We start from the raw sequence: 19,942 nt of genomic DNA, 5'->3' as shown, positions 1-19,942 counted from the left end.
CCCCCCTTCCCTGTAAGTTGTTGATTGATTAGCCTGGTTAAGAGGATAACAAATCCCCCTTCCCTATAAGTTGTTGATTGATTAGCCTGGTTAAGAGGATAACAAATCCCCCCTTCCCTGTAAGTTGTTGATTGATTAGCCTGGTTAAGAGGATAACAAATCCCCCTTCCCTATAAGTTGTTGATTGATTAGCCTGGTTAAGAGGATAACAAATCCCCCCTTCCCTGTAAGTTGTTGATTGATTAGCCTGGTTAAGAGGATAACAAATCCCCCCTTCCCTGTAAGTTGTTGATTGATTAGCCTGGTTAAGAGGATAACAAATCCCCCCTTCCCTGTAAGTTGTTGATTGATTAGCCTGGTTAAGAGGATAACAAATCCCCCCTTCCCTGTAAGTTGTTGATTGATTAGCCTGGTTAAGACGATAACAAATCCCCCCTTCCCTGTAAGTTATTGATTAGCCTGGTTAAGAGGATAACAAATCCCCCCTTCCCTGTAAGTTATTGATTAGCCTGTTTAAGAGGATAACAAATCCCCCCTTCCCTGTAAGTTATTGATTAGCCTGGTTAAGAGGATAACAAATCCCCCCTTCCCTGTAAGTTGTTGATTGATTAGCCTGGTTAAGACGATAACAAATCCCCTCTTCCCTGTAAGTTATTGATTAGCCTGGTTAAGACGATAACAAATCCCCCTCTTCCCTGTAAGTTATTGATTAGCCTGGTTAAGAGGATAACAAATCCCCCCCTTCCCTGTAAGTTGTTGATTGATTAGCCTGGTTAAGAGGATAACAAATCCCCTCTTCCCTGTAAGTTGTTGATTGATTAGCCTGGTTAAGAGGATAACAAATCCCCCTCTTCCCTGTAAGTTATTGATTAGCCTGGTTAAGAGGATAACAAATTCCCCTCTTCCCTGTAAGTTATTGATTAGCCTTGGAGGAGGGCTGCATGACATTTAGGCTTTATTGACCTTCATCCCTATCAGATCCTTATAGGACCAAGAGGTTCAAACCCCCCCCCCCCCAAAGTTTAAACCTTCTCCCAAACTCAGTGGCGCTGTCTGAAATGGCACCCTCTTCCCTACATAGTGCACTATAGCAGCGGTTCCCAACCTTTTCTGTTCCTGGGACCAGAGGTTCCACGCATCCCAGAAATCTGAGGGGGCACAAAGTAGTACCTGCCTTGACGGCATCAAACCGGGAGAAGCTAGTTAAGCTAGCTAATGCAGTGCGTGCACTTTCACATCCTACAGATAACAACTCAAATCATATTATGAAGTATAGCAGCCTACTTGTTAGCTTTCGGTCGTTGTAGCCTATCCTTCTCCTTTAACTTTTAATTCAGTCATTATAATTCCATCTTCCATTCATTAGATATATCTCCTAACGTTTGCCCCATGGAGGCCTGTATGACTGTAGCCTATTGCTGCGTTGATGACTTCTGATTGGGCAACGACAAGCCACACGTTCCTTGCTTCCATAGCAAGATCAGCAGCATAAATTATCAAGTTTCTCTCTCTATATTGCAGCGGTCGTGTTCGGATCTGTATGGGTCCTTCCGTACAAGTCAGGTAAATTTACACATACCCGAGACGCGTAAAAAAAATCCTATCAGATCCAACCCAGACCTCTGACATTATTTAGAATTCTGGTTCCGGACCTCGGGTCTCGGGTATTCGGGTACAGGTGGATCCGTGATGACCTCTACTCCTGATAACCACCTGATGGTTTTTAGGAAAACAAAGTAGAGTTGTTGTACGAGATTATGTCCCAAATGTCACCCTAAGTAGTGCGGTAAATAGGGAATAGGGTGCATTTTAGGACACAAGAGGAGTGAAAAAAATACAGACTAATTCTACAGTTGATGGTGTGAGTGACGTCTAGAATTTACAGATCAACTCTAAATCTGTCCATCTTTCAGACACCACTTAAACTATAGTATTCCCTTTTTTCTGAACTATAGGGACCGGAATACATATTTGTCAATGTCGCGTTGTTGTTTACTGTTGCAGTGAGCACTAGAATACAGACTTGCCTTTGTTTTGGAGGCAGATCTGGGGTAATGAAGCCAGTGGAACGCGGAGGATGGTCATTCTTTGTCTGTCCGCTCCGTCTCATAGTGATTGAGCAGAGCGGCCCGGTGGGTGGAGGGAGGGAGGGAGGGAGGGAGGGAGGGGGGAGTCTTATTGGAACGAGCTCATCAGTACCCTACAGTAGGATGGGTCTCTCTCACTGGCCCAGAGACACAGAGGCTAGCTGTGTCCCACATGGTACCCTTATTCCCTATAAAGTGCACTACTTTCGACCAGAGCCCTATGGAACCCTATTCCCTATATAGAGCACTACTTTAGACCAGGGCCCTATTCCCTATATAGTGCACTACTTTTTGACCAGGACCCTATAGGGAATAGGGTGCCATTTGGGACGAAGAGCCACTGGTCAATGCCAATTACAGTGTCACACCGGAATTACGGTACAGTGGAATGTCTCTCCACCTCCTGACCCCTGACCCAGTAATGGTCGCATCGCGGTCATGTGATGTTCAGCCGGGTTGAGGTGATCGTTCAGCCGGGTCGAGGTGATCATTCAGCCGGTGGAGGTGATCATTCAGCCGGTCGAGGTGATCGTTCAGCCGGTCGAGGTGATCGTTCAGCCGGTCGAGGTGATCGTTCAGCCGGTCGAGGTGGTCGTTCAGCCGGGTTGAGGTGATCATTCAGCCGGTCGAGGTGATCGTTCAGCCGGTCGAGGTGGTCGTTCAGCCGGGTTGAGGTGTTCGTTCAGCCGGTCGAGGTGATCGTTCAGCCGGTCGAGGTGGTCGTTCAGCCGGTCGAGGTGATCATTCAGCCGGTCGAGGTGATCGTTCAGCCGGTTGAGGTGATCGTTCAGCCGGTCGAGGTGATCGTTCAGCCGGTCGAGCTGATCGTGCCATGGAAGGACCCTCTAGGCACAGACGTCAGTTCAACGTCTAGTTTTGATCTACATTTGGTTGACTAGTGAATTCAATGTGAAATCAACAAAGAAATTAACCATGTCATTGAATTTAGGTTCAAAGTTGGGTAGAAAAAAAATAGATCAAATTCCCTTTAAAAAAAAATCCAAATCAGTTTTCCACATTGATTGACCGTCATCATATTTTGAGGGGGTCGTTCATTCAACCAATTTTTGCCCAGGGAGGAGGCTCCTCGCTGGACAACAGAGGGTTTCAGTAGGTTCTGCTCGGAGGGAGGGAGGGAGGGAGGGAGGGGGGAGGGAGGGGGCTCCTCGCTGGACAACAGAGGGTTTCAGTAGGTTCCGCTCGGAGGGAGGGAGGGAGGGAGGGGGGGAGGTTCCTCTCTGGACCACAGAGAGTTTCAGTAGGTTCTGCTCAGAGGGAGGGAGGGAAGGGGCTCCTCGCTGGACCACAGAGAGTTTCAGTAGGTTCTGCTCAGAGGGAGGGAGGGAGGGAGGGAGGGAGGGGGCTCCTCGCTCCTCGCTGGGTTTCAGTAGGTCCTGCTCTGCTGGTATGTGATGTATCATCGCTCGGACACCGGTGAGTGACCCGTGACACAACATGTCACACTATCGTCTAGTGCATGTAGCGGGGATGTAGAGATCAGGGAGGGAAGAGAGGGGATGGACGCTTTCCCTGTTTAGAAAGAGAGACGGAGAGAAAGAGAGACGGAGAGAAAGACTATCATTCTTCTTTATGCCTGCATTAGTGTTGTCTGAACTTGTCGCTGTAGTTTTTTTTCTCACTAGGATTATATTTAAAATATTCAAAACTCTTTTGAGAGAAACAAGGTTTGTTTGTAGTTCATCTGATGCTGAGAGTATGATCTCCTGGTCACTGTAGCCCGGTTACTGTAGCCTGGTTACTGTAGTTCATCTGATGCTGAGAGTATGATCTTCTGGTCACTGTAGCCTGGTTACTGTAGCCTGGTTACTGTAGCCTGGTTACTGTGGCCCGGTTACTGTGGCCTGGTTACTGTGGCCTGGTTACTGTAGCCTGGTTACTGTGGCCCGGTTACTGTAGCCCGGTTACTGTGGCCTGGTTACTGTAGCCTGGTTACTGTGGCCTGGTTACTGTAGCCCGGTTACTGTAGCCTGGTTACTGTAGCCCGGTTACTGTGGCCTGGTTACTGTAGCCTGGTTACTGTAGCCTGGTTACTGTGGCCCGGTTACTGTGGCCCGGTTACTGTGGCCCGGTTACTGTGGCCTGGTTACTGTGGCCTGGTTACTGTGGCCTGGTTACTGTGGCCCGGTTACTGTGGCCCGGTTACTGTGGCCCGGTTACTGTGGCCCGGTTACTGTGGCCCGGTTACTGTGGCCTGGTTACTGTGGCCTGGTTACTGTAGCCTGGTTACTGTAGCCCGGTTACTGTAGCCCGGTTACTGTGGCCCGGTTACTGTAGCCCGGTTACTGTAGCCCGGTTACTGTAGCCCGGTTACTGTAGCCCGGTTACTGTGGCCCGGTTACTGTGGCCCGGTTACTGTAGCCTGGTTACTGTAGCCTGGTTACTGTGGCCTGGTTACTGTAGCCTGGTTACTGTGGCCTGGTTACTGTAGCCTGGTTACTGTGGCCCGGTTACTGTAGCCCGGTTACTGTAGCCCGGTTACTGTAGCCCGGTTACTGTAGCCCGGTTACTGTAGCCCGGTTACTGTGGCCCGGTTACTGTGGCCCGGTTACTGTAGCCCGGTTACTGTAGCCCGGTTACTGTGGCCCGGTTACTGTGGCCCGGTTACTGTGGCCCGGTTACTGTGGCCTGGTTACTGTAGCCTGGTTACTGTAGCCCGGTTACTGTAGCCCGGTTACTGTAGCCCGGTTACTGTGGCCCGGTTACTGTAGCCCGGTTACTGTAGCCCGGTTACTGTAGCCCGGTTACTGTAGCCCGGTTACTGTAGCCCGGTTACTGTAGCCTGGTTACTGTGGCCTGGTTACTGTGGCCTGGTTACTGTAGCCTGGTTACTGTGGCCTGGTTACTGTAGCCTGGTTACTGTAGCCTGGTTACTGTAGCCTGGTTACTGTAGCCCGGTTACTGTGGCCCGGTTACTGTAGCCCGGTTACTGTAGCCCGGTTACTGTGGCCCGGTTACTGTAGCCCGGTTACTGTAGCCCGGTTACTGTGGCCCGGTTACTGTAGCCCGGTTACTGTAGCCCGGTTACTGTGGCCCGGTTACTGTAGCCCGGTTACTGTGGCCCGGTTACTGTGGCCCGGTTACTGTAGCCCGGTTACTGTAGCCCGGTTACTGTGGCCCGGTTACTGTAGCCTGGTTACTGTAGCCTGGTTACTGTAGCCTGGTTACTGTGGCCTGGTTACTGTAGCCTGGTTACTGTAGCCTGGTTACTGTGGCCTGGTTACTGTAGCCCGGTTACTGTAGCCCGGTTACTGTGGCCCGGTTACTGTGGCCCGGTTACTGTGGCCCGGTTACTGTAGCCCGGTTACTGTGGCCCGGTTACTGTAGCCCGGTTACTGTAGCCCGGTAACTGTAGCCCGGTTACTGTAGCCCGGTTACTGTAGCCCGGTTACTGTGGCCTGGTTACTGTGGCCTGGTTACTGTAGCCTGGTTACTGTAGCCTGGTTACTGTGGCCTGGTTACTGTAGCCTGGTTACTGTGGCCTGGTTACTGTAGCCTGGTTACTGTGGCCCGGTTACTGTAGCCTGGTTACTGTAGCCTGGTTACTGTAGCCCGGTTACTGTAGCCCGGTTACTGTAGCCCGGTTACTGTGGCCCGGTTACTGTGGCCCGGTTACTGTAGCCCGGTTACTGTAGCCCGGTTACTGTGGCCTGGTTACTGTAGCCTGGTTACTGTGGCCTGGTTACTGTAGCCTGGTTACTGTGGCCTGGTTACTGTAGCCCGGTTACTGTGGCCCGGTTACTGTGGCCCGGTTACTGTGGCCCGGTTACTGTAGCCTGGTTACTGTAGCCTGGTTACTGTAGCCTGGTTACTGTGGCCTGGTTACTGTAGCCCGGTTACTGTAGCCTGGTTACTGTAGCCCGGTTACTGTAGCCCGGTTACTGTGGCCCGGTTACTGTAGCCTGGTTACTGTAGCCTGGTTACTGTAGCCCGGTTACTGTAGCCCGGTTACTGTGGCCCGGTTACTGTAGCCCGGTTACTGTAGCCTGGTTACTGTAGCCTGGTTACTGTAGCCCGGTTACTGTAGCCCGGTTACTGTAGCCCGGTTACTGTAGCCCGGTTACTGTGGCCTGGTTACTGTGGCCTGGTTACTGTGGCCTGGTTACTGTGGCCTGGTTACTGTAGCCTGGTTACTGTAGCCTGGTTACTGTGGCCCGGTTACTGTAGCCCGGTTACTGTAGCCCGGTTACTGTAGCCCAGTTACTGTAGCCCGGTTACTGTAGCCCGGTTACTGTGGCCTGGTTACTGTAGCCTGGTTACTGTAGCCTGGTTACTGTAGCCTGGTTACTGTAGCCTGGTTACTGTGGCCTGGTTACTGTGGCCTGGTTACTGTGGCCTGGTTACTGTAGCCTGGTTACTGTAGCCTGGTTACTGTAGCCTGGTTACTGTAGCCTGGTTACTGTGGCCTGGTTACTGTAGCCTGGTTACTGTAGCCTGGTTACTGTAGCCTGGTTACTGTAGTTATCAGCATTTTAATTTACTGCACGAGACTCCTAACCTATGCTCCTGGCTGTCCGTATGCTATAGGCTACACCAAGCTGTTTTTAGCATGGGTGTACACACACACACACACACACACACACACACACACACACACACACACACACACACACACACACACCACACCACACCACACCACACCACACCACACCACACCACACCAAACACGCACACACACACACACACACTGTAAGGAGGCTGCTGCATCGGTCCATCCAGGCCATATTGTTCACTGTGTTTCTCAATGTGTGTTAATCATTAACATTTACAGCCTAAAGGAGAGGAGATAATCACAAGAGAGAGAGAGAGAGAGCAGTAGTCACAGCAGCAGGATAAGGTCTCACCTAGACTCCAGTTCAGTCCTCTCCACATCCCTCTGGAACAACCACCTGTTACCTGTCTCTCTCTCTCTCTGTCTGTCTGTCTCTCTGTCTCTCTGTCTATACCCAACTAAGGAACGTGGGCCGGTAAGTCTGAGCTTTGAACACTTGTTTGTGTTCATTAGAATATATATATATATTTTTCTTTTCTTCACTTGGATGTGTTGATGTGATGTGTGAGTAATGTGAATAAGGTCATTAGAGTTTTAGTGGGAGAGTAATATTCAGAGTAATGTGAATAAGGTCATTAGAGTTTTAGTGGGAGAGTAATATTCAGAGTAATGTGAATAAGGTCATTAGAGTTTTAGTGGGAGAGTAATACTCTGGTCATCGTCATGTGGTGGATTGTGGGATTGTTCTGTGATACAGTAGATCAACATAGTAGTTCTAATTGAGCGTCATCGTTGATACACTCCACTTGGAGAATAACAAATTAATCAATTTAACCAGGCAAGTTAGTTCAGAACAAATTCTTATTTACAATGGCGGCCTACCAGGGAACAGTGGGTTAACTGCCTTGTTCAGGGGCAAAACGACAGATTTATACCTTGACAGCTCAGGGATCTGTCTAGCAACCTTTCGGGTTACTGGCCCAACGCTCTAACCACTAGGCTACCTGCCGCCCCTACACTCTAACCACTAGGCTACCTGCCGCCTCTACACTCTAACCACTAGGCTACCTGCCGCCTCTACACTCTAACCACTAGGCTACCTGCCGCCCCTACACTCTAACTACTAGGCTACCTGCCGCCCCTACACTCTAACCACTAGGCTACTGCCGTCCCTACACTCTAACCACTAGGCTACCTGCCGCCCCTACACTCTAACCACTAGGCTACCTGCCGCCCCTACACTCTAACCACTAGGCTACCTGCCGCCCCTACACTCTAACCACTAGGCTACCTGCCGCCCCTACACTCTAACCACTAGGCTACCTGCCGCCCCTACACTCTAACCACTAGGCTACCTGCCGCCCCTACACTCTAACCACTAGGCTACCTGCCGCCCCTACACTCTAACCACTAGGCTACCTGCCGCCCCTACACTCTAACCACTAGGCTACCTGCCGCCCCTACACTCTAACCACTAGGCTACCTGCCGCCCCTACACTCTAACCACTAGGCTACCTGCCGCCCCTACACTCTAACCACTAGGCTACCTGCCGCCCCTACACTCTAACCACTAGGCTACCTGCCGCCCCTACACTCTAACCACTAGGCTACCTGCCGCCCCTACACTCTAACCACTAGGCTACCTGCCGTCCCTACATTCTAACCACTAGGCTACCTGCCGCCCCTACACTCTAACCACTAGGCTACCTGCCGCCCCTACACTCTAACCACTAGGCTACCTGCCGCCCCTACACTTTAGCCACTAGGCTACCTGCCGCCCCTCCACTCTAACCACTAGGCTACCTGCCGCCCCATCGGCTGATATGTTTAACACACAGGCATATACAGAAATACTGTATCCAAATAGACTAACAATTTGGACAGTTTTTATCAACATGTAAATTACATATTTGTATTTATACTGTAAGCATGTACGTTATTATTTAGAATAAGTAACGACTCATGTACACAAAGCATTTGTTTTCACATCTGAATTTACGACAGGATACAGAAGATGGGTATCATTCCATCTCTGTGGTTAAACATTGACTCCCGTTCCTGTAGTGACAGCCTTATTTCAATGCCTGGCAATTCAGAGTCTCAGATACTGCTGTGTTTCCAGTCTTATCTGTTTTCTCTCGGTTTTATATGTGTTGCAGGGAATAGCAGTCATATCGGACTACTTCCTTACAGTAAACAAGTTTACTTTTTTTTGTTTTTTGGACTAAGACTCGTTTTGGTATTTGGTATTGTTTAGTTATTTGGCCTATTTCTCCTTTTATGTTATTAACTTGTTTCCTCAAAAAAAATTCAATACTGTTAATTATTAATAGAATGTGACTTATGACGTTTAGTTTAGTGTTGAGTATAGGTCGATATCAATAAAACGTTTAGTTTAGGTCGTTATCAATAAAACGTTTAGTTTAGTGTTGAGTATAGGTCGTTATCAATAAAACGTTTAGTATAGTGTTGAGTATAGGTCGTTATCAATAAAACGTTTAGTATAGTGTTGAGTATAGGTCCTTATCAATAAAACGTTTAGTATAGTGTTGAGTATAGGTCGTTATCAATAAAACGTCACAATAAGGTGCCGAGCGTTCGATTTGTCCGTTGGGGGCAAGAAGCCCCCCCGGCTCCGCTAAAACCATTGACAACTGTGTACCGTCTTCAAGGCAATATTTAATACATGTTATCTATTTGGTTGTAATATCACCCCCTCTTGAAGAGCAGAGTCATTACTACACATTGTCAATTACAGTTGGCTGAACATAGTGGGAAGTAAACCTAATGTACTTTTTTTCTCTCCAACCAACGTACAGTGGCCTTCAGAAAGTATTCATACCCCTTGACTTATTCCGCATTTTGTTGTGTTACAGCCGGAATTCCTCACACATCTACACACAATTTAAAGGCAGACTCAAAGCTGTAAACGCAGACTCAAAGCTGTAAACGCAGACTCAAAGCTGTAAACGCAGACTCCAAAGCTGTAAAGGCAGACTCAAAGCTGTAAAGGCAGACTCAAAGCTGTAAAGGCCGACTCAAAGCTGTAAACGCAGACTCAAAGCTGTAAACGCAGACTCAAAGCTGTAAACGCAGACTCCAAGCTGTAAACGCAGACTCAAAGCTGTAAACGCAGACTCAAAGCTGTAAAGGCAGACTCAAAGCTGTAAAGGCAGACTCAAAGCTGTAAACGCAGACTCAAAGCTGTAAACGCAGACTCAAAGCTGTAAACGCAGACTCAAAGCTGTAAACGCAGACTCAAATGTCACGTTCGTCGTAATGTGGAAGAGAGGAGGACCAAGGCGCAGCGTGAAGTGAATACATTCTTCCATTTATTTAAGAAGAAACACTAACCAAACTAATACAAAACAACAAAACGAACGTGACGCTATATATAACAGTGCAGACGCAGGCAACTAACACATAGACAATCACCCACATCCCACAATAACAAAACAGGCTACCTAAATATGGTTCCCAATCAGAGACAACGACTAACACCTGCCTCTGATTGAGAACCATATCAGGCCAAACACATAGAAATAGACAAACTAGACAAACAACATAGAATGCCCACTCAGATCACACCCTGACCAAACAAAACATAGAAACATACAAAGCTAACTATGGTCAGGGCGTGACATCAAAGCTGTAAACGCAGACTCAAAGCTGTAATCTCAGCCAAAGTGCTTCTACAAAGTATTGACTCAGGGGTATGAATAGTTATTTAAATTAGATATTTAATTTTCTATAAATAAAATAAAATATTTAAATACTGGTTTTCACTTTGTCAATATGAGACAAAGTGAAAACGTGTATTTAGATTTTTATTTATTTATAGAAAATTAAATCTCTTTTTCCCACCTGTGTTTTGTGGGTCGTTGTTTGCCGTTGAGTATCTGTGCCTGACGGAACTGTTCGCGTTCGTTTTTGTTTTCGTTATTCGTTATTTTTGTTTTGAGTGATTCTTGACAGTAAAGATCATGAACACTTTCCACGCTGCGCTTTGGTCCACTCTTCCTTACGACGACGAGCGTTACACACAGCCCTAGGTGGGAATACTTTCTGAAGTATTCTGTAGGACTGACGTTACCTAGCAAAGTTAGATAACAATATCCCCTTTTCAACATTGTTGTTTTGTTTAAAGGTTTTTAATTATAATTGCTGCTCACAAACATAACAGGCAATGTTTATTTGATGGACCACGTCAAATTGGCTAGCTAGCTAATAACAGATCACGTCAATATTACTAGCTAACAAGCTAACGTTCAAGGGATACGCTAGATGGTTATGTCCAAATATTGTTTGATTTGCTTGTCATCCAAGTAGTCCGACGGACATGTCGAGCTCTTTCAACAACAAAAAAAACTAATCTCTGATGAAGCAAGCTAAATGACACATGTTGTTTGCTTAACTAGCTAGCTAGCTACATGCTAATTGGATAGGCTACCCGCACACATCTGAAAATACATGATCATTTGATGTTTACTGATCATGAAAACATGCAGTTAGGGCCAACTTGCCGTGTAACTCTGATGATAGGGCTAAATGTAGAATAATGGGACATGTGTAGTTGTGACTCTGCTCTTCAAGAGGGAATGATATTACAACCAAATAGATAGCATTTATTTATCAAAATGGCACGTAGTTGTAAATGATTTTAGTGAAGCTGGGGGGTCTCCCTGCCCCCCAGCAGGCAACTATAACCAACTGTATATGGTTCTGTAACACTATATTTTAAATAGTTATATTGGCCGCACAGGCAGCCAATTCAGATTTTTGGGAATTATTTGCATATCTGATACTCAACCTAATGTGTAAACAGCAAAAACACACATTGAATTTGAACATTTGACTTCTGATTTATACCACCTCACGTGTGGATCTGAATCCTGACACAAACCCCATCCTCCATATGTGACCTCTGTCTGGATTCTGAGATCAAATTTATTTGCTCTGATGTGTGTGCGTGTGGGGTGGGGGGGAGGGAGGGAGGGGTACAATACGGGCTGTTACTATGACAACCACCCCAAAATGTAAGGGCACAGTGACAGGAAAATGAACAATGCATCTGTGTGCCACTTCAGAGTCTACATCAGTGTGAATGCAACAAATCCGATATAGGTCACATGTAAAACTGACTGTGGACAGTCAGAAAAAAAAGATTGGATATAGAAATCAGATTTGAGTTCTTAGAGGCGGCAGGTAGCTTAGCAGTTAAGAGCGTTGGGCCAGTAACCCCCCGTTGGGTTCGAACCCCTGAGATAACTAGGTGAAAAATATGTTGATGTACCCTTGAGCAAAGCACTTAACCCTAATTGCTCTCTGGATAAGTGTCTGCTAAATGACTAAAATGTCAAACGTTAGTGTTGCTGTGTAAACACAGCCACCGATACCTATCTGATTGACTGAGAAGGTGTTTTGAGTTCTAGAATGTACTTCTACGGTGTTTTGAGTTCTAGAATGTACTTCTACGGTGTTTTGAGTTCTAGAATGTACTTCTACGGTGTTTTGAGTTCTAGAATGTACTTCTACGGTGTTTTGAGTTCTAGAATGTACTTCTAAGGGGTTTTGAGTTCTAATAATAAGAAAAATGGCACTTACATCACATAGGTGGTGTTGTTATCATCTAGTCACTTTAATAACTCTACCTACATGTCCATTTTACCTCAACTAACCGATGCCCCCCTGTATATAGCCTCCACATTGACTCTGTACCGGTACCCCCTGTATATAGCCTCCACATTGACTCTGTACCGTAACACCCTGTATATAGCCTCCACATTGACTCTGTACCGGTACCCCCTGTATATAGCCTCCACATTGACTCTGTACCGTAACACCCTGTATATAGCCTCCACATTGACTCTGTACCGTAATACCCTGTATATAGTCTCCACATTGACTCTGTACCGGTACCCCCTGTATATAGCCTCCACATTGACTCTGTACCGGTACCCCCTGTATATAGCCTCCACATTGACTCTGTACCAGTACCCCCTGTATATAGCCTCCACATTGACTCTGTACCGGTACCCCCTGTATATAGCCTCCACATTGACTCTGTACCGTACCCCCTGTATATAGCCTCCACATTGACTCTGTACCGTAACACCCTGTATATAGCCTCCACATTGACTCTGTACCGTAATACCCTGTATATAGTCTCCACATTGACTCTGTACCGGTACCCCCTGTATATAGCCTCCACATTGACTCTGTACCGGTACCCCCTGTATATAGCCTCCACATTGACTCTGTACCAGTACCCCCTGTATATAGCCTCCACATTGACTCTGTACCGGTATCCCCTGTATATAGCCTCCACATTGACTCTGTACCGGTACACCCTGTATATAGCCTCCACATTGACTCTGTACCGTAACACCTTGTATATAGCCTCCACATTGACTCTGTACCGGTACCCCCTGTATATAGCCTCCACATTGACTCTGTACCGTAACACCCTGTATAAAGCCTCCACATTGACTCTGTACCGTAACACCCTGTATATAGCCTCCACATTGACTCTGTACCGTAACACCCTGTATATAGCCTCCACATTGACTCTGTACCGTGACACCCTGTATATAGCCTCCACATTGACTCTGTACCGGTATCCCCTGTATATAGCCTCCACATTGACTCTGTACCGGTACCCCCTGTATATAGCCTCCACATTGACTCTGTACCGGTACACCCTGTATATAGCCTCCACATTGACTCTGTACCGGTACCCCCTGTATATAGCCTCCACATTGACTCTGTACCGGTACACCCTGTATATAGCCTCCACATTGACTCTGTACCGTAACACCCTGTATATAGCCTCCATATTGACTCTGTACCGGTACCCCCTCTATATAGCCTCCACATTGACTCTGTACCGGTACCCCCTGTATATAGCCTCCACATTGACTCTGTACCGGTACCCCCCCTGTATATAGCCTCCACATTGACTCTGTACCGTGACACCCTGTATATAGCCTCCACATTGACTCTGTAAAGGTACCCCCTGTATATAGCCTCCACATTGACTCTGTACCGGTACACCCTGTATAAAGCCTCCACATTGACTCTGTACCGTAACACCCTGTATATAGCCTCCACATTGACTCTGTACCGGTACCTCCTGTATATAGCCTCCACATTGACTCTGTACCGGTACCCCCTGTATCTAGTCTCACTATTGTTATTTTAATGCTGTTCTTTAATTACTTGTTACTTTTATTTCTTATTCTTATCCTTATTTTTTGAAACTGCATTGTTGGTTAAGGGCTCGTAAGTAAGAATTTCACTGTAAGGTCTACTACACCTGTTGTATTTGGCGCTTGTGACAAATTTGATTTGATTTGAAATATGTCATTTTACAGGGTCAGCCAAAGTTGTACAGTGCCCATTTTGAGTTATAATATGTAATTCTATGGTGTTTTGAGTTATAATATGTAATTCTATGGTGTTTTGAGTTATAATATGTAATTCTAGGATGTTTTGAGTTGTAATATATAATTATATGATGTTTTGACATATAATATGTCATTCTATGGTGTTTTGTGTTCTAATATGTCATTCTATGGTGTTTTGTGTACTAATAAGTAATTCTATGGTGTTTTGTGTGTTGTCTGAGTTAGCAGGCCTGTGAAGGATGGAAGTCAGTTTCCTGCTGTTGTGTCTTGTGAGCCTCTTCGCTGGAGGTGAGTACCTTCCTGGGTCTCTAACCTCTCTCTATCCCCAGTGGAGGTGAGTACCTACCTGGGTCTCTAACCTCTCTATCCCCAATGGAGATGAGTACCTACCTGGGTCTCTAACCTCTCTCTATCCCCAATGGAGGTGAGTACCTACCTGGGTCTCTAACCTCTCTCTATCCCCAATGGAGGTGAGTACCTACCTGGGTCTCTAACCTCTCTCTATCCCCAATGGAGGTGAGTACCTACCTGGGTCTCTAACCTCTCTCTATCCCCAATGGAGGCGAGTACCTACCTGGGTCTCTAACCTCTCTCTATCCCCAATGGAGGCGAGTACCTACCTGGGTCTCTAACCTCTCTCTATCCCCAATGGAGGTGAGTACCTACCTGGGTCTCTAACCTCTCTCTATCCCCAATGGAGGTGAGTACCTACCTGGGTCTCTAACCTCTCTCTATCCCCAATGGAGGTGAGTACCTACCTGGGTCTCTAACCTCTCTATCCCCAATGGAGGTGAGTACCTACCTGGGTCTCTAACCTCTCTCTATCCCCAATGGAGGTGAGTACCTACCTGGGTCTCTAACCTCTCTCTATCCCCAATGGAGGTGAGAACCTACCTGGGTCTATAACCTCTCTCTATCCCCAATGGAGGCGAGTACCTACCTGGGTCTCTAACCTCTCTCTATCCCCAATGGAGGTGAATACCTACCTGGGTCTCTAACCTCTCTCTATCCCCAATGGAGGTGAATACCGACCTGGGTCTCTAACCTCTCTCTATCCCCAATGGAGGTGAATACCTACCTGGGTCTCTAACCTCTCTCTATCCCCAATGGAGGTGAATACCTACCTGGGTCTCTAACCTCTCTCTACCTGGGTCTCTGACCTCTCTCTATCCCCAATGGAGGTGAGTACCTACCTGGGTCTCTAACCTCTCTCTATCCCCAATGGAGGTGAATACCTACCTGGGTCTCTAACCTCTCTCTATCCCCAATGGAGGTGAGTACCTACCTGGGTCTCTAACCTCTCTCTATCCCCAATGGCACTTTGTTCCCGAAGTAGTGCCCACAGGGAATACGAGCCCTGGTCAAAAGTAGTACACCATACTACCGTGCTACCGTGCTACCGTACTACCGTGCTACCATGCTACCGTACTACCGTGCTACCATGCTACCGCACTACCGTGCTACCGTACTACCGTACTACCGTGCTACCATGCTACCGTACTAGCGTGCTACTGTACTACCGTGCTACCATGCTACCGTACTACCGTACTACCATACTACCGTGCTACCGTGCTACTGTGCTACCATACTACCATACTACCGTGCTACCGTGCTACCGTACTACTGTGCTACCGTACTACCATGCTACCGTACTACCATGCTACCATGCTACCATGCTACCGTGCTACCGTGCTACCATACTACCGTACTACCGTACTACCATGCTACCGTACTACCGTGCTACTGTACTACCGTGCTACCGTGCTACCATACTACCGTACTACCGTACTACCATGCTACCGTACTACCGTGCTACCGTGCTACCATACTAACGTGCTACCGTGCTACCATACTACCGTGCTACCGTGCTACCGTACTACCGTGCTACCATGCTACCATACTACCGTACTAGCGTGCTACTGTACTACCGTGCTACCATGCTACCGCACTACCGTGCTACCGTACTACCGTACTACCGTGCTACCATACTACCGTACTAGCGTGCTACTGTACTACCGTGCTACCATGCTACCGTACTACCGTACTACCATACTACCGTGCTACCGTGCTACTGTGCTACCATACTACCATACTACCGTGCTACCGTGCTACCGTACTACCGTGCTACCGTACTACCATGCTACCGTACTACCATGCTACCATGCTACCATGCTACCGTGCTACCGTGCTACCATACTACCGTACTACCGTACTACCATGCTACCGTACTACCGTGCTACCGTGCTACCATACTACCGTGCTACCGTACTACCATGCTACCGTACTACCATGCTACCATGCTACCATGCTACCGTGCTACCGTGCTCCATACTACCGTGCTACCGTACTACCATGCTACCGTGCTACCGTGCTACCATACTACCGTGCTACCGTGCTACCATACTACCGTGCTACCGTACTACCATACTACCGTGCTACCGTACTACCGTGCTACCGTGCTACCGTGCTACCATACTACCGTGCTACCATACTACCGTGCTACCGTGCTACCATACTACCGTGCTACCGTGCTACCATACTACCGTGCTACCGTACTACCATACTACCGTGCTACCGTACTACCGTGCTACCGTGCTACCATACTACCGTGCTACCGTGCTACCATACTACCGTGCTACCGTGCTACCATACTACCGTGCTACCGTGCTACCATACTACCGTGCTACCGTACTACCGTGCTACCGTACTACCGTGCTACCGTGCTACCGTACTACCGTGCTACCGTACTACCGTGCTACCGTGCTACCGTACTACCGTACTACCGTGCTACCGTGCTACCGTGCTACCGTGCTACCGTGCTACCGTACTTTAAACGCATTAACTTTACGTGTAATAATGCCACGTCTAGTCATACAGTGATACTGGTTGTTTAATGGCAATTTCACAGATAAAGTGAGGAAGTTTAAACTCAATGTCAAATCTTATCAATATTATTGTAAAGTGGGACTCATTTTGCTTGGACTTACAGGTTATATGATTAAACTATCCCTGCTTTTTTTTCTACAGCTCAAAGCCAAAACCAAATCCCGAGCATTACAACAGATTATGCCCAAATAGACGAAGACACTCCAATAGGTGTGTATTTCTAGTACTCAGTAAATACAAACGTTTTTTTATCACAAAATAGTATGTCAATTCATGCATGCTCTTCACTACGTAGTGGTTTTGGACTTGTTATTAACCCAACACTCTCTCCCTTCAGATGGATTTGCCTTTCAAATAGAAACGTATGATCCTGATCCTGTTCCTGACCCGCTGACGTACATGATTACTGGGCCAAAAGCAAGCTACTTTAAAGTCGACCCAGACACAGGGAGAGTAACCATCCGGATCCCCTTGGAGAGAGATGATGATGTAAGTCCTCGTCTCCCATTTTTGTATTTCACTGTTGTTTCAGCCATTTTAGAATTTTCAGTGTTGTTTCAGCCATTTCAGTGTTTAAGTATTATTTCAGCCATTTTAGAAATTTCAGTGTTGTTTCAGCCATTTTAGAATTTTCAGTGTTGTTTCAGCCATTTTAGAATTTCAGTAGTGTTTCAGCCATTTCAGTGTTTAGGTATTGTTTCAGCCATAATAGAATTTTCAGTGTTGTTTCAGCCATTTCAGTGTTTAAGTATTTTATCTTTTATTTTTCCTGACCTGATTCTCTAATTGATTGGCTTATATTTGTTCAGGACAAGGGTGTATTCACTATCGGCGTTGTGGTTTCTGACGCTGATTATACAGTAAGTTCACAATAAAGCCTCTAACTCTTTTCACAGTCCCCAAATCCAGAACAAATTCAAGAAAATGTACAGTATTATATAGAGCCTTTTATTGTATGGAACTCTGTTCCATCTCATATTGCTCAAGTGAACAGCAAACCTGGTTTCAATAAACAGATAAAGCAACACCTCACGGCACAACGCCTCTCCCCTATTGGACATAGATAGTTTGTGTGTATGTATTGGCCTTTTTTAAATAAATGTATGTAGTTCTGTCCTTGAGCTGTTCTTGTCTATTGACGTTCTGTATTATATCATGTTTCATGTTTGTGTGGAACCCCAAGATGAGAAGCTGCTGCTTTTGCTACAGCTAATGGGGATCCTAATAAAATACCAAACATAAAAATGAATTTAACTATATTTTTATTTATTTTATTGTTTTTAACACATTGATACATGTCTTTTTAACATGCACAATATATCATGTCATCTTTTTTAGGTTGACAAAGACATTCGGATAATCGTAACCGATGCGAATGATAACCGACCCATATTTCAAAATGAACCTTACAACGAAAATGTCCCAGAAGTAAGTACAATTACAAATTTTACATTCCTTTAATAATCATTTCATCTATATGGCACGTTCAATTAATTTCCAGCCATAATTAAGAAATTGTGGGAAACTTTATGAGCCTGTGAAATCATCTCAACAGACTATGGTTTCAAAATTCACTGTAATTTACAAAGTTAACCACATTTAGAAATTTCAGAAATAGCTAGCTAGACTATCTTACCTGTATACATCATGGGTGGATGCTTCTCCCTGTCACGGTTGCCATGGTTGCCCTGAGCTCAAATAGACAAAAGCGTGCTATATGGCAGACAAATCCGGACATATCTCTCGGTATGTCCAGCCCACTCATTATCTCAGCCAATCATGGCTAGAGGAAAGGTTGCTGTTTTTTTCTGTGGCTAAACCAACTAGACTCGTAATTTCACAATTCTATTCGTTTTTACAGATGGAATACAAGTTTGTTATTAAGACACATGAAAGTTCACATTCCAGAAGTAATTTCTGGCAAAAAAGCGCATTTTGATAAAAAAAAAAAAAAGTTTAAGTTCAAATGTCTCTCATGTGAAGTAGTTACCTGCAACATTTTTAACATTTTGTTTTACCTTTATTTAACTAGGCAAGTCAGTTAAGAACAAATTCTTGTTTTCAATTACAGCCTAGGAACAGTGGGTTAACTGCCTTGTTCAGGGGCAGAACGACAGATTTTTACCTTTTCAGCTCGGGGATTCGATCTTGCAACCTTCCGGTTACTAGTCCAATGCTCTAACCACTAGGCTATCTGCCTCCCCAAGCGTCACGTCTGGAGGAAACCTGGCACCATCCCTACGGTGAAGCATGGTGGAGGCCGCATCATGCTCTGGGGATGTTTTTTAGTGGCAAGGACTGGGAGACTAGTCAGGATCGAGGGAAAGATGAACGGAGCAAAGTACAGAGAGATCCTTGATGAAAACCTGCTCCAGAGTGCTCAGGATCTCAAACTGGGGCGAAGGTTCACCTCCCAACAGGACAACGACCCTAAGCACACAGCCAAGACAACGCAGGAGTGGCTTCGGGATAAGTCTCTGAATGTCCTTGAGTGACCCAGCCAGAGCTTGGACTTGAACCCGATCAAACATCTCTGGAGAGACCTGAAAATAGCTGTGCAGAGACACTCCCCATCAAACCTGACAGAGTTTGAGAGGATCTGCAGAGAAGAATGGGAGAAACTCTCCAAGTACCGGGGCACCAAGCTTTTAGCGTCATACGCAAAAGATGCCTTGAGTCTGTAATTGCTTCCAAAGGTGCTTAAACAAAGAACTAATTAAAGGGTCTGAATTCTTATGTAAATGTGATATTTAAGTTGATAGTTTTTTTTAAATTCATTTGCAAACCTTTCTCAAAACCTGTTTTTGATTTGTCATTATGGGGAATTGTGTGTCGATTGATGAGAAGAAAAAAACTGTTTAATCAAGTTTAGAATAAGGCCGTAATGTAACAAAATGGGGAAAGAGTCAAGGAGTCTGAATTCTTTCCGAATGCACTATCTATAAAAGGAAAATCACGTGTTTGACTGCACTGCCCCTTTAAATGTGCTACAGGCCTGCTGTTAGCAGTGAGATTTTGGCCTACTGGTCATTCTGTATGTAGTGGTAATCCTC

General features: G+C 46.2%; 1 protein-coding gene across 2 annotated transcripts in view; it reads left to right on the top strand.

Annotated features, from left to right (window-relative positions):
• Positions 1-6,776: 6,776 nt before the first annotated feature.
• Positions 6,777-19,942, top strand: part of cdhr2 (cadherin related family member 2) — a 37,578-nt gene continuing 24,412 nt past the window's right edge. Inside the window, exons 1-6 of one of the 2 annotated variants that reach the window (XM_055927854.1) lie at positions 6,777-7,072; positions 14,232-14,291; positions 17,031-17,099; positions 17,227-17,378; positions 17,699-17,749; positions 18,228-18,317. In XM_055927854.1, coding sequence (XP_055783829.1) covers positions 14,243-14,291; positions 17,031-17,099; positions 17,227-17,378; positions 17,699-17,749; positions 18,228-18,317 — 411 coding nt within the window. In that variant the 5' untranslated portion in view covers positions 6,777-7,072; positions 14,232-14,242. Of the gene's footprint in view, positions 7,073-14,228; positions 14,292-17,030; positions 17,100-17,226; positions 17,379-17,698; positions 17,750-18,227; positions 18,318-19,942 lie in introns of both variants that reach the window. The other variant, XM_055927852.1, reaches the window with a different exon arrangement.

The sequence above is a fragment of the Salvelinus fontinalis genome, chromosome 6 (genome assembly GCF_029448725.1).
Source record: "Salvelinus fontinalis isolate EN_2023a chromosome 6, ASM2944872v1, whole genome shotgun sequence".
In the NCBI taxonomy this organism is placed as follows: Eukaryota; Metazoa; Chordata; class Actinopteri; order Salmoniformes; family Salmonidae; genus Salvelinus; species Salvelinus fontinalis.
The sequence above is the reverse complement of the archived record's forward strand: the minus strand, read 5'-3'. Positions and strand labels throughout refer to the sequence as shown.